This window comes from Vipera ursinii (assembly GCF_947247035.1).
Source record: "Vipera ursinii genome assembly, chromosome: 4".
NCBI lineage: Eukaryota > Metazoa > Chordata > Lepidosauria > Squamata > Viperidae > Vipera > Vipera ursinii.
In genome coordinates this window covers 49,644,937-49,667,745 of record NC_139514.1, presented here as the reverse complement: position 1 = coordinate 49,667,745, position 22,809 = coordinate 49,644,937, and the positions used below count along the sequence as shown (strand labels likewise).

General features: G+C 38.9%; 1 protein-coding gene across 4 annotated transcripts; it reads right to left on the bottom strand.

Moving 5' to 3' along the window:
- Positions 1 to 291: 291 nt before the first annotated feature.
- USP16 (ubiquitin specific peptidase 16) lies at positions 292 to 22,798 on the bottom strand. 4 transcript variants are annotated; one of them, XM_083361818.1, is made up of 18 exons: positions 22,543 to 22,797; positions 20,895 to 20,987; positions 20,157 to 20,338; positions 18,393 to 18,496; positions 17,697 to 17,800; positions 15,864 to 16,051; positions 14,844 to 14,939; positions 12,169 to 12,299; positions 10,342 to 10,429; positions 9,574 to 9,649; positions 7,775 to 7,866; positions 6,093 to 6,149; positions 5,184 to 5,345; positions 4,051 to 4,729; positions 2,663 to 2,757; positions 2,194 to 2,280; positions 798 to 948; positions 292 to 702 (listed from the first exon to the last, which is right to left on the bottom strand). In XM_083361818.1, exons 2-18 carry the CDS (start codon positions 20,953 to 20,955, stop codon positions 578 to 580), a joined length of 2,478 nt encoding a protein of 825 aa, XP_083217944.1. In that variant the 5' UTR covers positions 20,956 to 20,987; positions 22,543 to 22,797; the 3' UTR covers positions 292 to 577. The 4 variants fall into 4 exon arrangements, 2 of the variants coding, with proteins under 2 accessions (XP_083217944.1, XP_083217945.1); XM_083361819.1 differs by lacking the exon at positions 22,543 to 22,797 and adding an exon at positions 22,145 to 22,193; XR_014492416.1 differs by lacking the exons at positions 292 to 702; positions 2,663 to 2,757 and adding an exon at positions 2,813 to 2,915 and having other exon boundaries at positions 22,543 to 22,798.
- Between the last annotated feature and the right edge of the window lie 11 nt (positions 22,799 to 22,809).

The following is a 22,809-nucleotide window of genomic DNA, read 5'->3' as shown; positions in this document are numbered from 1 at the left end:
TGGGGAGAGATCTTTCAGGGCACTAACCAGCCCTACAGCTACTGCTCCTCTGGCAGGCCCAAGGGAGATGGCATAGCCAGGGCTTTAGACATTTTTGAAAAACCGGGAGACTCGCCATCTTTGCCTCTGGAGAGAGAATGTTTCAAAGGACTATATAGGGATGAACTGTGTTTTAGCTTTGTAAATAGGGTAGTCAAATATAATTTAACACACCTGAATTGTTTTCTGCAGGACACCTCACCTATCATTACTTGTGAAAATAAATTGACAGTAAACTTTCAAACTACTTTGTTAGCTCACTTTATTTTACAGTAATGATAGAACTCCACGTTATTGCACATTTTAGGATTTTTTTTAAAAAACTGAATTTATGGATGAACAAACGTGCCCTCTATCATAGAAATTCAGTGCATCAGATATTTACCAAACAATTACATTTTTTATATATACAAATACAAATATATTTGTATTTATTTAAAAGGAAAAGTTACATTTAAATTCAGATTTAAGATTTAAAGAAAGTAAACTGAACATGATAAAGTTTGGTGAAGCTTTCCTAGGTTGGAATTTTTCCGGTTTATAATATTCTTTCATAGAAGAGAAGATATGCTTGTGACTTCAGGACCTTGGATATGGATACTGCTTGCACGTGAGTGTCACTTACATGAAACCATTGACTTCTGGGTGACTCAGATTCTGAAGCTGTTTGTTTTTTTTAAAAAAAGAAATTTTATTAGTTTTCAACTAGCTCATAGGAATTTAATTTCAAATTACTTTTCCAGAGTAAATCTACTTACTCTGTTGAATTTTGTCATGGACAAGATCAGAAAGTTGGCTGGTGGTACTTGTCTTCACATAAGCAGTATAATGACCAGATCTCATAGTGCCACTATGTTCCACAATACCATATAATGAGTACAATACTTCTGAAGTCCCCTCTCTTACGTTCTGTAAAAGGAACATAGCTCAAGAGTATTGAAGTAGCCTTGTTATTCACCAGCAAAAAAAAATAAGAAGTTGCACTTTAGTTTCTTTAAAAGGTGTATTTTAGTAAAAAGAACATAAAAACAAGCCTAGCATTGCTGAGCACAAAATATAAAGCATATTCATTTTGAGATAAAATCATACCACTGAAGTATAAACAGATTATGGCTAGGTAAGATACAAAGGTTAATAATATAATGAACATGGGTGATGTACTTAAAAGGAAATAAGTCTGATCCTGAACATACTAATCTTTAAATTTTGACAAAATGACTCAGCAGTGGGATGAAGGTACCTTGAGAAATAAATCTCAATGGGAACACTTGAGATACCAGGTTTGAAAGAGAAAGTTCTAGTGAAGAGGTAGAACAGAATGTCAACAGATAAGGAGTATGGGAAAATATATACTTGTATAAGATTTCCTGAACAGAGGGAGGAAAAGGCAAAAAAAGTACTTGATCTTAAAAGGAAACAATGAGAAACATTATTTACCACCTTTTTAAATTTATAAATAACTCAGGGTGGCTAACACTTAATACTCCTTCTTCCTACTATCCCCCAACAACTCAAAGGTGGGTTGGACTGAGAGAGTACTGCCTCTATTATTTTTACAAATACCTCAAAGTGACAATGTGTATCACACCTTCCTCGTTTTGCCCATAGTAACTGTGAAATGGGTTGGGCTGAGAAAGAGAATGACTGTCCCAAGGTCACTCAACTAAGATGGGTTTGCTGCTTTCCTAGCCTAGTGCATTAATTACTAGACCAAACTGCCTCTAACTGAAGTCCGAATCACATACATTTAGGCAAACGGCCCATCAAAGTTTTCAAGAGTGATGTTAAATTTTTTAGAAATAAAAGCAAAGAAGAAGTCTGTTAATCTGGTGCAACAATTTTTACTAATTCTGGAAATCGGCCCAGAATAAAGCTACAATTGCATGTAAGGATTGGGCGCTTTTGATCAAATCAGTTTGCATACAACTAACTATACTCCTCTGAGGAATCAGAACATCTTGGAAGTTGAAAGAAAATCTCTGCTTGCCTTCCTCCTTTCTGACATATAGTCAAGGGAACGTTGTATATCAGTCTCTCCTATTCAAATAAACTGAAATTATCCTACTCAGCTACTTCATTCAAAGGCTGTGTTTTGTTACCTGCTGTCAACTAACAAACTGAGTAATGGAAATAAAGAGTACTTTTATTATTTACCTTGCACTTAATTGAGCAGAAAGGAGCCAAATCCATAACTTCAGGAAATTTTATGTGTTTGTTTACTTTTTGGAGACTATATCCAGCCTTGGAAAGAACCAGAAAATGCAAAGTTAATGCAAAGCTCATTAATAAGCTTATATTGTCCAGAGGATAACTCCCAATTTTTTTGACAGCCTGTACTGTAGTGATAACGGCAAGGCTCTGTGGAATTTGTAATCCCAAGCACCTGGAGACCATTCAGCTGCCCACCCAACATAAAGTTACAGAAGTAAATATCCTAGAAAATCAGGGAAGCCCCCACCCCTATTCTTAAAGGCAAAAAGGTCTAGTAATAAATTCAAGTTATTTTCAGGATCAGATGTGATATGGCAATAAACAAGAATGTCCAATATACTGATGCTTCTCTTAATCACTTCCTACAAGTAGTATTAAACTAAGATAACCGAACTTAAGTCATTAATTATACCTGTTGAAATCTTTTTAAATGAAGGGTTAAAATTGGAGGAGCGTGAGAAATAAGCATTTGTTTTTTGGCATTAGTGTATACATATTTCTCGGCATCTGGAGAAAAAAGGAAAAACAGATCATGACTTAATAAGATATTCAGTAATATTACCTCTTGTGCAAATCTTTAAGTTCACTATGTATAATGAGATCTCCTAATTTTGAATTTCCAGCATAATCCACCTGAACATTGAACAAATCAGACTCAATGATTTCTATGGGAAGGAAAAAAGCAAACGCTCATGTTTTATAAAATCGAGAGAGAACTTACCAAGACTGAATCATTTGCTAACAGTTTCTGGAAACAGTATTTTCTTTGACATTTATGGTAAATTGGGATTTTGCTTGCAATTTCAAAATAAGTTCAAAATAGTATGTAGACATTTGTATATCTTACAATAAATCGTGATATATTATCAGGCATAGATCTGACAGCCCAAAGCCATCTTTGATTTCAATTATTTCTTTCTTCCTTAAATTTAAATGTATCTCTGAGAGAAATGTGCTTAGTTTCTAGGTTTTTTTTTTGCTTCATATTATACAGATACAGGACATATAAAATTCAAAAGTATTGTGCACCTATAATTCAGAATGTTATTTTTTTACCTAAAAACTATAGCCTCATATTAGCAGTTTTACCTGTGCTGCTGGAAGTCCACGTATTCTACACATCAACTAAATCATGAAACATATTGTCATAAACATTTAAATTATTAATTCCACTCAGTCTTGCCATACAATCCCTCATATTCAAGCCATATTCAACATATATTCACTACAAAATGACAAGTTGGGTTTTTTTAGGGATACTTATGTCAATGAGAGGGACGCGGTGGCTCAGTGGGTTAGGATGCTGAGCTTGTCGATCAGAAGGTCGGCAGTTTGGCGGGTCGAATCCCAAGTGCCGCGTAACAGAATGAGTGCCTGTTACTTGTCCCAGCTTCTGCCAACCTACCAGTTCGAAAGCACGTAAAAATGCAAGTAGAAAAATAGGGACCACTACGGTGGGAAGGTAACAGCGTTCCGTGCGCCTCTGGCGTCTAGTCATGCCGGCCACATGACCACGGAGACGTCCTCGGACAAGCGCTGGCTCTTCGGCTTTGAAACGGAGATGAGCACCGGCCCCTAGAGTCGGAAACGACTAGCATGCATGTGCGGGGGAACCTTTGCCTTTATGTCAATGAGACATAATAACTATTCCTTTATAAAATGGGGTCATCATATACTTCTCCCTATCTAGTTCCATTAAAACAAGAAATTGCTCTTACTCGATGTCTTGGTAAGAAAAATAAATTCAGTATTGAATTTTGAACAATTCAATAAATTGATTAAAAAATAATGTTAGCATACTTATTTTATTAGTCTTGATTCCACAAAGTTGATTCCGTGTGCACACTTCGCAAAGCAATTTGTTGTTCTCACAAAGTTTCTCTATATGAGTAAACTGATTCAAGCAATGAAGAATTGAATTGTCTTCTATGTGTATAGTACTCCTGTCTCCAAGCGTACAAAATGCTGTTTCTGGATCTTCATTTACTACTTCGTATGTTTGCATTTCAAAATCATAAAACTCATGCAAACTATCTGTATCATCACTCGGCTCTTCCTCCTCCAGGAATAATTTGCTGAAGTCACTGATAATATCCTCATTTTCCTCATCCTTATCTTCCTTAAGATGCAAATCCTCAAACTTATTGACACACTCTGTGGTGGGAACAAAGTCTTTTATAGAAACATCCAAATTAACTTCATTATTTGCCTCTTGATCGCAACTCTCTGCATTTTCATTATGTTTTTCTGCGAACTGTACTTGAATTGTACTTTCGTGCTCATCTACACATTTTTTATCCACACAATGCTCTTTGCATGTGTTTAACGACTCTTCTCCTCCTGGTTTCAGACACCCTATGTCAGAGTTACTTTCTATTCTTTGTTTATCGCAATCATGATCAGCTTCAGTTTTTTCAGGGACATCACTCTCTGTTAGATGAATAACTTTCTCCTGAAATTTCTGCTGATGGCGTTGGTTCTGCCAAATAAAACACATTGAAAAAACAAGCATATCAAAAGAATAATTAACACTAACGTATGCTGAAGTTATATAAGCAATATCATTGTTTTTAAAATTGGAATAAATTGACCTAATGTGTGAGTTATAAACAGGGTTAACATATGAGTTACAAGCAATATGGTTGTATCCAAAATTAAAGCCTAAAAGGGTCTGGTGTTACTATGAATAAACAGTGAGCTTTGGACCGTCTTTCTATGCGCATGGTATTTTAAATGGATTTCATATTTCTCAGCAAACAAAGCTATAACACATGTTGTATATAAATGACGTTCAAACATGAATTTGTCACTGCTTTAGTGAACATCCGTATTAGAATATGGCACAGGAAAGTGCTAAGCAACAAGTCCAAAGCATATTTAAGGCATATGTGTTCTGGATGGTTTTATACTTTCCTATCCTCATTATTACTAACCTTTGCTTGCTTTCTGGCCATTTTCTTTGCCTTTTTCTGTAGATGCTTACTTGTCCCAGGAATTTCGTCTCTTTCTTTCACGTAACATTCTTTTTCTATGTTTTCTTCATAACTATCAATTTCTTTTTCCTGTTGTTTTTTAACACTATTTTTCTTGCCATTCTGGAAAAAATTATAGATGGGTTAGAGAGGATGCAAAGCCAGTTCTACTATATATTTTATTATAGTTGTCTGACTGTTATTGAAAGAATACGGAAAAAATATTTTCTTGATTATTGCTCAATGTGGCTTGAGGGTTTTTTGATCCATCAAAATTTACACACAAAAGACATGCCAACTTTCTTTTACCATTGTTAGAGATATTTTTCATCCATTAATGAAAATATGCACTGAATATCAAACTTTGAGAATTCCTCTTACAGCAGTTACTGTACCAGGAGAAAGTAGAAAACAACAGATCACAATTTACAAGTTAATTGAGGCACAAAGCTTTTTCTTTAGTGCAGGGGTGTCAAAGTGGCAGCCCGCGGGCCAGATACATCATGCGCAGGCCACGCCCACCCCGGCTCCACAAAGGCAAAGAAAGTCATAATACGTCACATGACGCTATCGAGTTTCACACCTGTGCTTTAGTGGAAAGAAAAAGTCAGCAACTACTCTTATGAACTTTAAGAACTGCAGAATACAGTATTCTTCAAGCCAATGAAATCTTAAAATATTTGTTGCCATACGTTTTTTCAAGGAGTTCATTTATAATATGTTGGTTACTCACAAAACAGACCAAAATACTCTTTAAATACTGCATTTGACTATTTTATATGCAGAAAATTGATCATTTTCCCATGCTTTAAATATCTTGGTAATAAATCCTGAATTTTATCATCTAAAAATAAACTTCTTTTTACTCACCTGATCATTTAAGACGGGGAGTGACAAATCAAGAAATGGTTCATGTACCAAAGAAACCTGAAACAAACATTTTACCTTTTATAAATGTTTATAATGTCTCCAGAGGCTTCTCTCTCTCTCTCCCTCCCTCTCCCTCCCCCCCCCTCTCTCTCTCTCTCTCTCTCTCTCTATATATATATATATATATATATATATATACACCGTATATACTTGAGTATAAGCCGACTCGAGTATAAGCCGAGACCCCCATTTTCACCCCCAAAAACTGGAAAAAGTTCGTGACTCGAGTATAAGCCGATCCGCCGTTCTGCAAGCCTCCGCCGCCAGCAGAGGCTCGATCCGCCATTTTGCAAGCCTGAATACACAGGAATACCCTGTGTGGCCGCGGCTCTCGGGGAAGCCCTGGCTGTCCGCTTCATCGCTCCACGCTGCCATTCGGGGCCCGCGCGTTCCCCGGGCAAATCGCGGCGCCCAGCAGGCGAGGAAACACGCCCGCTCCAGTCGCCCCCCCTTCCCTCAGGAGACGCGAAGCAAGTGACCGCCCGGAGCTTACCGAGGACTTGCGCGTGGCCGAGGCTTCGGTGCTTCCAGGATCGCGCGCACCTCTCCCAAGCCGCCGCCGTCCGGAGACCTGCCGAAGTTTGGGGAGATTTGGGGAGGTGCGCGCGCACCTCCCCAAACCTCCCCAAACGTCAGCAGGTCTCCGGATCTCCGTGCCCTGCCTGCCTGCTTCTTTCCGCAGCGGAAAGAAGCAGGCAGGCAGGTCACGGAGATCCGGAGACCTGCTGACGTTTGGGGAGGTTTGGGCACCTCCCCAAACTTCCCCAAACATCGGCAGGTCTCCGGATCTCCGTGCCTTGCCTGCCTGCTTCTTTCCACAGCGGAAAGAAGCAGGCAGGCAGGTCACGGAGATCCGGAGACCTGCTGACGTTTGTGGAGGTTTGGGCACCTCCCCAAACTTCCCCAAACATCGGCAGGTCTCCGGATCTCCGTGCCTTGCCTGCCTGCTTCTTTCCACAGCGGAAAGAAGCAGGCAGGGAAGGCACGGAGATCCGGAGACCTGCCGACGTTTGGGGAGGTTTGGGGAGGTGCCCAAACCTCCCCAAACGTCAGCATGTCTCCAGATCTCCTCCCCAAACCTTCCCAAACGTCGGCAGGTCTCCGGATCTCCGTGCCTTGCCTGCCTGCTTCTTTCCGATGCGGAAAGAAGCAGGCAGGCAAGGCACGGAGATCCGGAGACCTGCCGACGTTTGGAGAGGTTTGGGGAGGTGCGCGCGCACCTCCCCAAACTTCGGCAGGTCTCCGGACGGCGGTGGCTTGGGAGAGGTGTGCGCAATCCCGGAAGCACCAAAGCCTCGGCCGCGCACAAGTCCTTGGTAAGTTTTTTTTGTTGACTGGAGTATAAGCCGAAGTGGAATTTTTCAGCCCAAAAAGTGGGCTGAAAAATTCGGCTTATACTCAAGTATATACGGTATGTGTATATATATATATATATATATATATATATATATATATATATATACACACACACACACCAAGTCACTTTATAATGTAGCACAATGCTGAACCCTGCCAGAAGATAATTTGAGAAAATCCATTGTGACATTAGCCCTAGTATCACTGCCCCCCTCCCCAATTTATATACACATAAATGGATGCATACATACATATATATCACTTACTGTTTGGCAGTCTTCACACATGATTGTACTTGTTAATTCTCCACCAAAAACACGGTCCACAAAACTATGCATTAGCCTTTTCTTTTCATATTCTAAAATAAAAATCAAGATACAAATAATATACATTTTAATCTTCATTTAACCAATGATTAGGCTGCTACACAGGTAGAACTTCTATATAGATGTATATCTTTACAGAAAACGGGATGTAAAAATTACATATTTGAAAAAAATGAACAGAGTAAATAGTCAATTTGTACCCTAAAATGTATTGGTTTCCAATATCTTTGCTAACTTGCCAGGTCATACAAGCCTGTGGTCCAACATATCTGTAGGATGCCCCTACAGTTTTAACATGCTTCTTTTGTTTTCCCAGTCTCCAGAGATACTTCAGAGTCCAACAATTTAGGTTATATCCAAAGAATTATTTTTTTTAAAGCTGAACAGCTACTTTTGATAATTTCAATATTTTATGTGATATTGAGGCTATCGCTTAAGAAAAGCAACAAGACCTAGAATTACAATGTGAGGAATTATAGAAATCTGACCATCCTAAGGTAATCAAATATAGGTGGTTGTGCTCACTTACTAATTGCCTCATTCTCTGAGGTCACCGCAGTGCTGTCCCTGTCACGTGATCACCATTACAGTCTGCCTGTTGTTTTTCTCACCCTTCCCTTGCAGAACAGAGAGGCACACGATGGTGAACAAACCAGGCTGTTTGCCTCGCAGACTTGTGGGTGCCAATGCCAATGCACTGCTTTTGATATGTATTTCCTATTTTGTATGCCTGCTTACTCTCTTGTAATCCCTTCCACACTGAAGGGGCAGGGAAGTGATTAGGAAGCCAGCAAAAGCTGAAAGTGTGAAACTGATTAATTTTGTCAATTGCAACCTCAATACCCCTGGAATGAACATTCCAAAGGACAGTCATAGTTACATATTTCCCACTTAGTGACCACTTTGCTTAGTGACAGACGTGCCAGTACCAACTGTGGGACTAAAGGTCTACCTGTATACATATATACAAGCATTTAATCAAATGAAACAAACAAAAGACATATGAAACAACAATTGACAAACTTCATATTGTACATCAATTTATTTTGCAACTTTATGTCTTCCTCGCAAACAAAAAAGTTGAAGGGAAGATTTCAAAATTTGCAAGTATACAAACACATAACATAAACGCTAAAATCAATCAGATAATCTACAGATATGTGTATATTGAAGCTGAATGTAACAGGCTATTGCTGGGATAGAAGTCTGACCCTAAATAATGCTAAAGGTAAAGGTTCCCCCGCACATGCATGCTAGTCGTTTCCGACTCTAGGGGCCGGTGCTCATCTCCGTTTCGAAGCCGAAGAGCCAGCACTTGTCCGAGGACGTCTCCGTGGTCATGTGGCCGGCATGACTAGACGCCAAAGGCTCACGGAACGCTGTTACCTTCCCACCGTAGTGGTCCCTATTTTTCTACTTGCATTTTTACGTGCTTTCGAACTGCTAGGTTGGCAGAAGCTGGGACAAGTAACAGGCGCTCACTCTGTTACGCGGCACTTGGGATTCGACCCGCCAAACTGCCGATCTTCTGATCGACAAGCTCAGCGTCCTAACCCACTGAGCCACCGCGTCCCTTGAAATAATGCTAGCTGAATATTAACTAATAGAACATTATTATACCATTTAAATGAAGATCAATTTTTAAAACAACTCTCATTCAAGGAGAGTTTCACTTCATCCTCAAAGGTGAAAGATTCCACTTAAAATATGCAAATGAGGATAAGATAGGGCTGACTTACCTTTAACCTCTTTTTTCAACTCTTCTTTTTCTTTGTCAGAATTATTCAGTGCCTTAAAAATTGCAGCACTTGTTCTCTAGAAATAAGTATAATAAAGTATTTTTAGTTCAACAATTGTATTTGTTGAAGAGCAATACTATTCATAGATAAGTTTATTAGTAAATAGAAAATATTAGCTTTATATTAATACACATTTGCTACTCTGCAAAGTAAATAAACAAAAATGATATTCCACATTTTCTACTCTGTACCCATAACAAGTTTGAAGGATTCTCCAATTCTAGGAGGAAGATTTAAAGAGGCTAGATGGAGAGAAAATGAGTTAGACTGCATAAAAAAGTCATCAAAATAATTTCTCGTATTTTTCTACAAACCAGTTTTGGGTGGATTAAATAACTTTATCACTATAGGCCCAATGGCTCATGATAGTCCTTCCTGGGAATGATGAACAGAATACTGCATTAAATTTAGAATACTGCTCATATTGTACATGAAAGTTCAATAAGCATTTTTTTAATTAGAATGACAAACATTGAGCATATTTAGTCAACATGAATCACAGATCTACTGTCCACTAAGTATGTACGAGATTGAAGCCTAGCCCATATCCATTTTTCAAAAGAAGACTTCAGTTATTTAAAATATAGATTTTGTCAGTTAATTTTCAGAAATGATTGACAGTTTCATTCTCATTAATCTTTTTGTAAATAAAGAAGAATGTGACTTTCAGGATAAAATTACAATAATGATTCATCATGAAATACTTACTTGGATTTCTTCAGTTCTCATCCCATCCAACAGATATCTAAGCAACTCCTGGCTGTCCTGCTGCTGATACCCTTTGAATCGTGTTGCTCTATTGTGAAATATGCAGATACAGATTAAGGAAAGTGCAATACTTTCTGTATAAATATTATAAAAAAGAAAAAAAAAGTGGTACAGAAAAATCACACATGAACTCAACATTTCCAAAGAGTGGGGGCAAGGTTATAAGGCAGGGGTGTCAAACTCAATTTCATTGAGGGCCGCATCAGCATTGCGGTTGCCCTTAGGGGGCCGGGTGGGTGTGGCCTGGGTGGGTGTGGCCTACTGGGTGGGCGTGGCTAGACGGTGTATGGCCTACTGGGTGGGCGTGGCCAGCTCTACATCGTTCGCATCAAGGGTGCCTATGGGGGCCTGGGCAGGAGTGGGACAGATCTGAGGGTCTCTGGCAGGAGGAGGGTCTCTGGGCCAGGGCCAAGGCAGTGGGGGCCGTTCCCTCACTGTTTCCAGGATGGCTTCGCAGGCCACATGAAACCACTTTGTGGGCCGCATCCGGCCCCCGGGCCTTGTGTTTGACATGTCTGTTATAAGGTGTTATAAGTACAAATATTGTTCTTATATGAAACAGCTTATTTCATTGTATTATTCCTGATACAATCTGACATTCACAAAACTAGTGTTTAAAGATATTCACAGTATAATTTTATGCATATCTTTCTAAAATGCTACATTAATTCCTTGTTAAATGCATACAATACAGAAATCCTTATATATTTATAAGTAAATTGTCATCTTGAAATTGTCTGATAGCAATTGATAACTTCACTTTAATATTTAGCTGATCAGTGAAAAAAGTTATAACAATTTAAATAAATTAGCATATTATAAAAATAATATAATTGTCACTGAGACATTGAGTGTAACGTAAATTATAATAAATAAATTCTACATACAGATAACTCTCTTAAATATACATGCTAGCTTAGTATGTAATACTGCACTCTTCCAAAATTTAAAGTCCCAGTCCATTCTTATGACTGGGTAAGAAGCTGATGTTGAATTGGATTCCTACATTGCTTTAAGCCAGGGGTGTCAAACTCAATTTCATTGAGGGCCGCATCAGCATTGCGGTTGCCCTCAGGGGGCCGGGTGGGTATGGCCAGGGTGGGCGTGGCCTACTGGGTGGGCATGGCTAGAGTGCGTATGGCCTACTGGGTGGGCATGGCCAGCTCTACATCGTTCGCATCAAGGGTGCCTATGGGGGCCTGGGCAGGAGTGGGACAGATCTGAGGGTCTCTGGCAGAAGGAGGGTCTCTGGGCCAGGGCCAAGGCAGTGGGGACCGTTCCCTCACTGTTTCCAGGATGGCTTCGTGGGCCACATGAAACCACTTCGCGGGCCGCATTCGGCCCCCGGGCCTTGTGTTTGACATGTCTGCTTTAAGCCAATTGTAAAAAAAATAAAAAAAAATAAAACAATCTGCTAGCTCCTTTGAACTAAATCTAAATCTTTCTCTCTAGTTTGGATATGCTCTAATGCAGGGCTTTTTTTCTCATAGAACGCTCAGAACAGAGTTCCGGCACCTTTTTTGGATGGAACCTTGTAGGGTAGGCAAGGCGGGTTGTATGACGTGTGTGAGTTCCGGTACCTTTTTCTTTTACAAAAAAAGCACTGCTCTAATGAATGATAAATATATGGATAAAGGTACAATTAGATAATAAAAATGCAAATTCTAGTTTTGTATTCTGATCGATTTAAAATTAAATAGATCCAAAATTACACAAAATATATCTGCTTAAACAGTACTTTTATAATTTTATAAATAAAATACTCACTTTTTACAAATCTGGGAGAAAAGTTCTTTAGGGATCACAGATCGTTTTTTTGTCTCTTGCATTTCTGCCAAAAACTGGCACATTGCTAGAGTTAGAGGTCTTGGAGGATCAAGCATTACTTCCAAAGGTTCCTAAAGGCCATATAAAGAAACTACTATAAATACACGCATATTTTATGCATTCATTTATGCTGCTTTTGTTTGGGGTTTATGTTTTTATATTTAGGGTTTGATATCATCCGCATGCTGATGATATCTAGTTATATCTCTTGACCTTGGTCTAGCCAACTAAGGCTGTCAACTTTGTCTGCGTGAATTTGGACAGGGAGTTAACTGTCTCCAACTGAGTCCTAACAAGACTGGGTGGGTCTGGGTATTTGGGCCACCCAGATCTGGGTATATTCCACCCTTGATGTTGGATGGGGTAGCATTTCTGTCTTCAAACGTGGTATGCAATCTGGGTTTTCTTCCTGGACTTGCAGAGCAGGTGGCAACTGTGGACATGAAGGACTTTGCTCAACAGTTTCTTGTTTCCAAAATGAGAGACCCTCCTTCAAACATGACTCATGTCCCGGTCACCTCCTAGCTTGACTACTTCAACATCCTCAAAATGAGATTGTCCTTGATCCCCACTCGCAAGCTTCAACTGTTCTAGAATTCAACAGTGTGAGCAGTGATGGACATGCTTTGGTATGCCCAGATAACCTCTCTGCTTTGTGAGATGCAGAACCTTTCGGTTTGCTTCTGGGTACGATTCAAAATGCTAGCTGTTATCCATAAACACTGTACGTGGTATAGGGCCCGGTTACTTGAGAGATTCCTGTCTCCCATAGTGTCTGCTTGGCTACTTCAATATTGCAGCATTGACGTACTTGAGCTTCCTTTTATTAAACAATATCTTCTATTGATATCCTGGGATTGCACCTTCTCCGTAGTACAGGGGTGTCAAACTCAATTTCATTGAGGGCCGCATCAGCATTGCGGTTGCCCTCAGGGGGCCGGGTGGGTATAGCCAGGGTAGGCGTGGCCTACTGGGTGGGCGTGGCTAGAGTGTGTATGGCCTACTGGGTGGGCATGGCCAGCTCTACATCATTCGCATCAAGGGTGCCTATGGGGGCCTGGGCAGGAGTGGGACAGATATGAGGGTCTCTGGCAGAAGGAGGGTCTCTGGGCCAAGGCAGTGGGGGCCGTTCCCTCACTGTTTCCAGGATGTCGTGGGCCACATGAAACCACTTTGCGGGCCGGATCCGGCCCTCGGGCCTTGTGTTTGACATGTCTGCTGTAGTAGCTCTCATTCCAGATGCCCCCCTCCCCCACTACAGTTCAGAAGACCAGTAAAGACCTGGCTTTTAACCTAGGCCTTTGGTGAGGGGGAGCGAGAACGCTTGCTTCATTCCAGCTGATGTGTCCACCTGATTATCTTTTACTAATTTTGTCGTAATTCCTTTGGCTGTTGTGAGCCTTCCCAAAGTTATTGGGAATTGTGTGGGTATAAGTTTGATAGATTATTATTGTTTCTTCTGATACGAGCTGGAAAAAGCCAGACAATTGATTTTCTGAAGCAAAAGATGCATATATTTTTGTAGGAATAATGGACTGAACTTCAAAAAGAACTGAGACAAAGTTCAGGCTCTCTCCTCATTTACATTGGAGTCTCTTCATGATCATCAAATATTTTAATGTTTAAGTTAACTCAGTTTTATTGTTACTTTCTGGCACAATTTAAAGTACTGTACTAGCTTGACATTACAATTTTGTGTCAGAAAAAAAATATGCAGTTACAGGTGTTAGTAATGACCTACAAAGCCCTACATGGCATGGGTCCGGAATACCTTGGGGAGCACCTGCGGCCGGCGTCAACTTCCCTCCTCCCAGTACGCTCCCACAGAGAGGGCCTCCTCAGGGTGCCACCGGTCAAAGAATGCCGACTGGTGGCCCCCAGGGGGAGGGCGTTCTCTGTGGGTGCACCGGATTTATGGAACCATCTTCCGGTCAAGCTCCGGACAGCGCCTGATCTCCGCTCCTTCCGGCACGATCTTAAAACCCACTTTTTTGAACAAGCCGGCCTGACCTGATGGGATGGGGTTGGGTTTTATAAATTGGCCTTAACTTTTAATCTGTACTAATTTATTACGGGCATCACTGTTTAATTACTTTTTAATAATTTTTAATTTTTGTATCTTGTTTTTATTATGTATTGCCCTGTTCACCGCCCTGAGTCCTTCGGGAGAAGGGCAGTATACAAATTAAATTAATAAATAAATAATAAATAAATGTGTTACAGCCCTGTTACATTTCTCTTCCCACCACTAAGAACTTAATGTTTTTGAAAAGCCAAGAGTTAAATTATAGTTAACTTTGCCTAAAAAAGAAAATCCAGATTCAAACTTCAAAAAGTCAACTTCAAGGCCCTTTCTCTGAAGCATAATAAAAAGACCCTGTTATCCAACATTTTTATTCTCTCCTCAGCCTTTTCAAAGAATGGGTGAGAGGCATAAGTCTTTGTTCACATAAACAATGCAATTTGGTACTGCATTTGAAGTAAGATCAAAGAATCAATGCCCTTATTATTTTCTGTCTTTAGAATCTATCTATGAAATAACAGCAACATTTGCTTAGTGAATTTAAATCTATCCATAATTAGGTTTAATACATTTCAAACAGCAACTTTCATACCGTAATTGAGAACTCTGGTGGCTCAAGTATAATGGTTGAATCAGGCATTTTTACTTCTTTCAGCAACTCTCTCAGAACTGATGTTTGTGATAGATTCTATGGGGGGGGGAAATGAATTGTTTACAAATTTAAAAACTCAAAAGATATATATCTTTTATTTATGTTCAAAAGGCTATACACTATAATTTATTATATAAATTTAATAGAATTTGCTGTAAAAAATGTCTTGCTCTCCATAGTTTTTCCACATTGCTTTTACAAATGATTCTGCATATAGTTCTTGACTTATGACTTTCAAAGGTTGCTTTATGACTATTGAAAATTATAGTGGCCACAGAATGGGTGCTTTATGGTAAATATCATAAATATCCTAAATGTGACTGCAGGCTGACTGGGTCAGCTTTATGACAAGTCACAGTGTTCTGTGGACACACGACTTCAATTTTCCATGTTTTTTGCTGGCTTCTGGCAAAAAAACCCACCCATTGAAATAAATGGGATGGCTTAATGTCCATGGTGTTCACTTAATGACCCCGGCAAAAAAGATCGGAAAAGTAATTTTTAGACCTAGAGGTGCCTTAACTTACAATCATAAAAACTTATAACCAGATTTTAATGTAATTTAATTTAATGTACCTGTATAGCAGCATTTAAACAAAGACTGGAATAAAACTTTGTAACAAGAGTTAATTAGACATACAAATTAGTAGGTTTTATATATAAAATGAAATACACATTTAGAATAGAATTAAATGAAAGATGACCCAGTAAAGATTGGGTCATCAAAACTTTTATAAATTTATGAACACCCGCTATTCTAACACACTCCTAAGTGCTGCTGTTAAAAGGGCTCCCAAAATTAAAATGGAAAAGAATCTGGAATGTAATTTTACAAGATACGGATTTCCACATTAAAATTAACAAAAACAAAGCTGGTAAGTAGCAATATTTTAGTTTTTCCCAATACAATCGTAAGGTATGATGCAATAAAGTTCTCAGAATGATTAATTTATATCATACCTGCAAAACTGCATTAAAAAAACATGTATTTCCTAGGTTGCTAAGACCTTTCACCGTCACTTCTGAATTGCCATTTAATTGGTTTTTATTATCTTTGAACAAGACTTCCTTCTTCTCCTTCTCTTCCTCATTTTTGTGGTCTTTAAGTTTTTTGTTTTCCAAAGGTTTGTTTTCTTCATTTTTAGAAGCTAAAAAATATTTTTTAAAAATACAATAAATCAAAATGAAAATTGTTTAGCACTCCACAAGGATAAAGTAGAGCAATTGCAATGTTATTTAAAGCAAAAACAAGTACTATAAAACATATAATTTCAAATAGTTACCCCTCAAACAATTAATTTAAAGTAGATTAGGTGGTTGGATTCATAGAGAGCTAATCAAAGCTGATACATTTGCCTTTCAGCCTGAAACCTTATAGCTAACACAGAAAAAATAGGATCTTTAAACAAGTCCATCAAGTTTCAGTTAGCGATACCATCCTAAGACATTGTAGTCATTTTAAAATTTTTAAAAAGTCTTTAGTATATTAATACTGTATACATTTATACTACACATTTTGCCCTATAGTATTATGAATAAGCAATAGTGAAAAAGGACATTTCCTGTAAAAACAATCTGACATCCCAATTATGCAATTTAAAAAGGTAAAGGTAAAGGTTCCCCCGCACATGCGTGCTAGTTGTTTCCAACTCTAGGGGCCGGTGCTCATCTCCGTTTCAAAGCCAAAGAGCCAGCGCTTGTCTGAGGACGTCTCCGTGGTCATGTGGCCGGCATGACTAGATGCCAAAGGTGCACGGAACACTGTTACCTTCCCAACATAGTGGTCCCTATTTTTCTACTTGCATTTTTACATGCTTTCGAACTGCTAGGTTGGCAGAAGCTGGGAAGAGTAACAGGCGCTCACTCTGTTACGCGGCACTCGGGATTAAAAAGAAAACATGTCAAACACTTATAGCCTGTCCCACTGTTTTAAGAATCTGGGTCAGAGAATGAAATGTGAAAGAAGAGAATTATAGTATCTACAGTAATTGTTTGTTTGCCAAATTTAGATGGTTGCGTATCTCACACAAACTGACTATGGATGGTGTAGAATAAAACCAGCAATTGAAACATTCTACAAAACATAAACATGGATAAAACAAAACCTGGAGAGGAGAAATAATAATATAAGTCAATATTACAAGAGAGCCAATTTGGTGTAGTGATATAGGCACAAGGCTAGAAACTGGAAGACTGTGAGTTCTAATTTCTAAGTTCTTCTTGCTTTTGGCAAGAAGCTATTTGGATGAATTGGAGCCAGTCACTCCTGCTCAGCCCCAAGAAAGGAAGCAATGCCAAACCACTTCCAAAATCTTGCCAAGAAAACTGCAGGCTAGTCCAGGCAATTGCTTGGAGTCAAAACTGTTTCAAAGGCACAAAAAACAAAACAAAAAACCCCAAATTTGAGTCAGTAAATATAATTTATGAAGGCAAGAAACGTATGGGGCTTTCAAATGTAGAATATACAGAATAAAGGATTTTAGTACTTACAGTTCAATTTCAACCTAAAAGTAGTTGCTATAAATTTAAATGCGAGTATCAGTTTGAATTTTTACTAATTTCTTCCCCCCAGTCACTGAACACCACAGTATTCTTGATTTGCTCTAACATCTAAGTTAAAAATAGTAACATTTTTAAAATCAGCTGGTTACAATGCATCAATATGTTTACTACTCCCAACATCACTTAATGTAAATGAATGATTATGTCTTATCAAGTTTGTATTGATTCTTAATGATGACATAGTTTCTCTTGAGAATAATGCAACTAGTATACCTTAAAAAAGGAACTGACCTGTATTTGGAATGTTCACACAAGTTTGTTTTCTAATAAAATCCACAAGCTGGCCCAGTCGAGTAGACGAATTATACTGTATTTCATCATCACATAAATAGCACCTAGTTTGATTAAAGAGTCCAGACACGCACAATAATTTGTTTTACATTAAACTAGAACAGTATGTAGTGGAACATAATTCACACATTTTTGAAATACAAATATATTAAACAATATATTTGTATTGTTTAGAAAAATACCTCAATTCAGTTTGTGTTAAACATTTACCATTAATCTAGAGCAGGAGTGTCAAACTGCCGGCCCATAGGCCGGATGGGTCATCTGGAAGCCGCACACACCCGATTGCCAGCAATGGCAAAAAGGCTCCGATATGTTGAGCAACGTCACGTGACGTCGCATGTTTGACATGTCTGATCTAGAAGTTAAGGCATCAAGCTAGAAAGCAAGAAACTGTGAGTTCTCAGTCATGAAGTGAGTGCCTTAGTCATGAAAGTCAGCTAGGTGATTTTGGGCCAGTCACTCTCTCTTAGTCCAAGCGATCTCACAGGTTTATTGTTGTGAAAACAGGAGTTGAAAACAAGAATAGGAAGGCATAGTGGACATGTTTGCTGCCTTGAGTTATTTGCAAAAATAGCAAATGTGGGATACAAATAAATAATAAAAAATTTATTTTTAAAATTTGATAAAACTTACCAGACACACCAGTTTTCCACATTAAGAACCAAACAGTGAAGTTCTGATCTTGGCGTTTCGTAGTGTTTTAAGGCATGCTGCTCTTGACAATTTCTGCCACAACCCTGTAATGTAATATCACAAGTATGGGACTTTAGCAATCACATACAATGCAAAGTATTTGTTAAGCTGAAAGAAAAATATGTTTAGAGTTAAAAATGACAACTGAAGTGCATAGTTATTATTTACATGCAGTTCTTGACAGATTCAAAATTAATTAAATAAAAGCCTGTGTGACAAGTTTGGACATATTGATTTGTTAGACCTGCTATTAGCTGGATGAGGACAATTCCACAATTACTTGCGATTGCGATTCTGTCAACATTCTCCAAGCAGTTGCTTGAGCATTTGAAAATGCCTCTAGTCTAGAACATCTTGCTCCCCAGTGTAAGGTTGGCCCCAACCCTCCTGACTTTCTGTAAGAGCCTAAAGACTTGGCTCTGCCAGCTACCTTGTGGCTCCAATAGGGGAAACATCACAGCACAGGTGGTTGATTAACAACAGATCCCACCTTCCCCACATCCAAACTTTTCTCCCCATCTTTAACTGGATCATAATGTTTGGCTTCTTTTAATTTATTTATGGTGTGTGTGTGTGATTGTAAGCTGCCTAGAGTTATCCTGTGGTAAGATGGGCTGCCTGTAAATTTCATAAATAAACAAATGGCAATCCACTGTTACCATGTAGAGAAAGGATGTACTCTCACAACAAAATGTTTAAGCTAGCAATTTCAACAGAACTACTGAATTTGAAGCAACAAGATCTGGAAGGCCATGAACAATCTCTGTTAGAACTTCCCAACTTCTGTTGGAAACAGAAGCTAAGATTATTGCTGAAAAGTACAAGTTAGAATATTTTAGTAAGATGGTAATTTTATTGAATAATTCCAAATCAACCATGAAGTACTTACTTACAAGAAATATATTTTTAAAAGGGGGAGGGGGTTCTGGAATGGCCATCAAAATCCGCCGACTTGAAAATGATTGACCATCGGGGGGGGGGGGGGAGATACTCAAAAGAGCCTTGGTGGAGCAGTGGGCTAATGCCTCCTTAAGAAACACCAGCTGCCTACAATTAGTGCAGGTTCGCATCCCACCAGGCTCAAGGTTGACTCATCCTTCCATCCTTCCGAGGTAGGTAAAATGAGGACCCAGATTGTTGGGGGCAATAAGCTGACTTTGTAATAATGCCGCTTGGGGGGGGGCAAAAGCCCTAACAAGCAGGCATATACATAGAATGAAGGCTACTGCTAAGCTTGTAAGCCACCCTGAGTCTTCGGAGAAGGGCGAGATATAAATGTAATAAAAATAAATAAAATAAAATAAATAAATACATGCAGTTTCAAAAGAAAGCCTAATATTTCTGAGCTAGAAAAGTTCTGTAAGGGTGTAAACAAAATTATAAGCGAAAGACATTTGGACAGCTATGGGAAACATTCAGAAATAACTGTATCTGCCTTAAGAGGTGTCATAAAGTAAGGACTGAAAGAGTGTCCAAAATTATGCATCTGTTCATTTACTGTTTTCTTGTTTTGAATCTGGAAACAATTGTGCATTCAAATTTATAGAAAAAAGCTATGCTTAAATTTTCTATCATGTAGAGGATGTCTTGTGATGCTGGGATGGGATTGTGTGCCACAAAAAGATTTGGTTCTATTATTTTCCTCAAGAATAAATTTAAAACATCTGCAATATATTTTCCTTAGTAATAGTAACTGGGACATACCCTATGGCCACATTTTAAACATAACCATATTGATGGTTTGTCTTCTGCCCTCTTATCAGATTTTTCATCTGTCTTATTGTCATCTATCTGGCAATCCTGGCAGGAATTCAAGTCCACAGTCTGCAACACTTTTTTCAGAAGACCTTGTTCCAATCCTTTGCGAAGGTGCTTGCACGTTGGTCCTGTGAGAAATTTTACACAGAATAAGAATCAACATTAAAGGGGCTTTAAATATATATTATTTAGAGTCCATAAGATATGGCCAAAGATCAGCTGGCTGTCAGTAACAATCTTCTAAGAAACTGACTGCCCTACACACACACACACACACACACAGAGAGAGAGAGAGAGAGAGAGAGAGAGAGAGAGAGAGAGAGAAAGTAACCAATCCCCTTCAGAAATCTGAACCATCCATTATGTGATGTGTTTCTCAATGGCTCTTAGATACAGTACTTATCTGAAAAGTAGCTCCTGGATATTGCTGTCCCTAGGCCATTGTATTTTAATTTGATGCTAATTATCTGAAAACTAGATTACTGAAACATATGGGCTTATGCCTTAAATATGGACTAAGATAGACATGTTTACCCATAAATATTGTTTCACTCTATGGAAGATGAATCTTAATTGGATAATCTTAATCTCAAGGTCACATTAACCATTTTGCCAAGGAGTAAAATCTTACTGTTCTCCATAGCAGTGCAACTTAAACAAATTATCTATATATGTTATGCATACCCAGAACATCTGGTGAGACATCTGCAGGAATATTTTTTCCTTTTGTGCGCTTCTTTCCCATTATAGCAATATAGGCTTTAATTTCACATCAAACTATAAAAGAAAACAGATTATTTTCCAATAAAATTTTAAAACCTGTAAATAGCAATGAATGTATTGTATTATATACAAGAAAGGAGGAAATGTACATTTCTGCTTCCTTTCTGTTGCGTTTATTAAGGGAACTAAGCATTTTACATATATCTATACAAAGCAAATTGTGACAAACTGCTTTGGGAAATAGTCTATCTCAATACAGATTCATGGATGTCTCCCTAGTAGCTTTTACCGTAAATACTAATCTTTGTGATTAAGCAAAGTGAATTTTAAATTCAGCTTCAGCAGTTTAAAGTATAATTTTGTGTATGCTGAATGGGATCAGGCCACAGTCTCAACATATTTAATTTAGAGCTAAGGATTGTTTAACACTGAGAAAATTAATAAATCTTATCAATGTATCTATCAAGGGATACACAAATACATTTGCAAATGTAATTGTACTTCCATAGGGATTATTCAAAGACAATAACTCCATCCTGTCCTACTTATGGAATTGTTTTATGAATTCTTTTTCCAGGGAAATTCTTTAATTGAATCTGTTCTTTATTCACCTTTCTTTAATAATCATGTTTTCATAATAACAATCATGTGATACAGCCTAGAACATATAATAGCAGCTTCTTTTACTAAAATGAATTTTAGTTTCGTTTCTCATGTTTGATTAGTATCAAGATATGAGCCAAAAGCATTTGACTTAAAACACTTTAAAGTGAAAACATAACATTAAACACAGCAGTTTTGACCTCTCTGTACATACTTCCATTTTCCTTATGCTTGCAAAATGGAAAGGTTCAAAAGAAACACAAACAAAAACCCTTTCTTCTTAAACGGGGGCAACAGCTCTTTAAATGGGTTCATTTTCAAGAGCAATTCAATTAATATTCAATTAATTTCTCCATGCCAGGAGAAAGCTAGCACTGGCCCATTGAGCAGTAATTACAAAAGGGCAAGACGAAAGTAGGCAACCAGTTTCTAATACTTTAAAAAGGGCACGTCCGACCAACCCTCTCACTTCTCGGACTGACAAGCTTATTTACTGAACTGCCGCACTTTCAAATATAACGTCCAGCCTTTTCGCACAGCCAAAGGCCCGTCCAATTTCCTGGCGAACGTGAGAGTTAGTCGGCAACTTTACTTTTTCCTCAGCCTACCCCTGCCGAAAAGGAGGAGACGGAGTAGCAGCTGGAAATGCCAAATGCCAACACAAACTTCGGCAGGGAAACGCGAATGGCACAGAAACGCTGCGGGCGACCGGCTTCAGCTCTTTTCTGCCCGCACGAACCGCCGCATTCTCCTCAGGTAAGGGGTAGGCAACCTCGGCTCTTTTATGACTCATGGACTTCAACTCCCAGAATTCCTGAGCCAGCTTGGCTGGCTCAGGAATTCTGGGAGTTGAAGTCCATGAGTCATAAAAGAGCCGAGCTTGCCTACCCCTGTCCCAGGTGAAGCCATCCAGCCGGCCTTTTGATTGGCCACTTCAACTTTTTCGCAGCCCGCCTATTCGGCCCTTACTGACAACAGCCGAAACCAATAGCGAAGCGCTTCTCACCTGCGAAGGATTAGAGACAGAAGTTCAAGGGGCCGCTGAGGAAAAAGTTCCACGCAGCGAGCTGGAAGGAAAAAAAAAAAAAACCTGCTGTCGGCGAGCGTAGAGAAGAAACCTCCCGAGTTTAAATATTTTACGACAAATCCCTGCGACGCCCGAGGAGAATTTACGACACCCGGGCAATCCGGTTCAATCAGTGACATAGAGCGCTTAGCTCCGGAGAGGCTCTTTTATTCAGCAGAAACTTCCGGCCCGTGGGCTGTTGGGTAA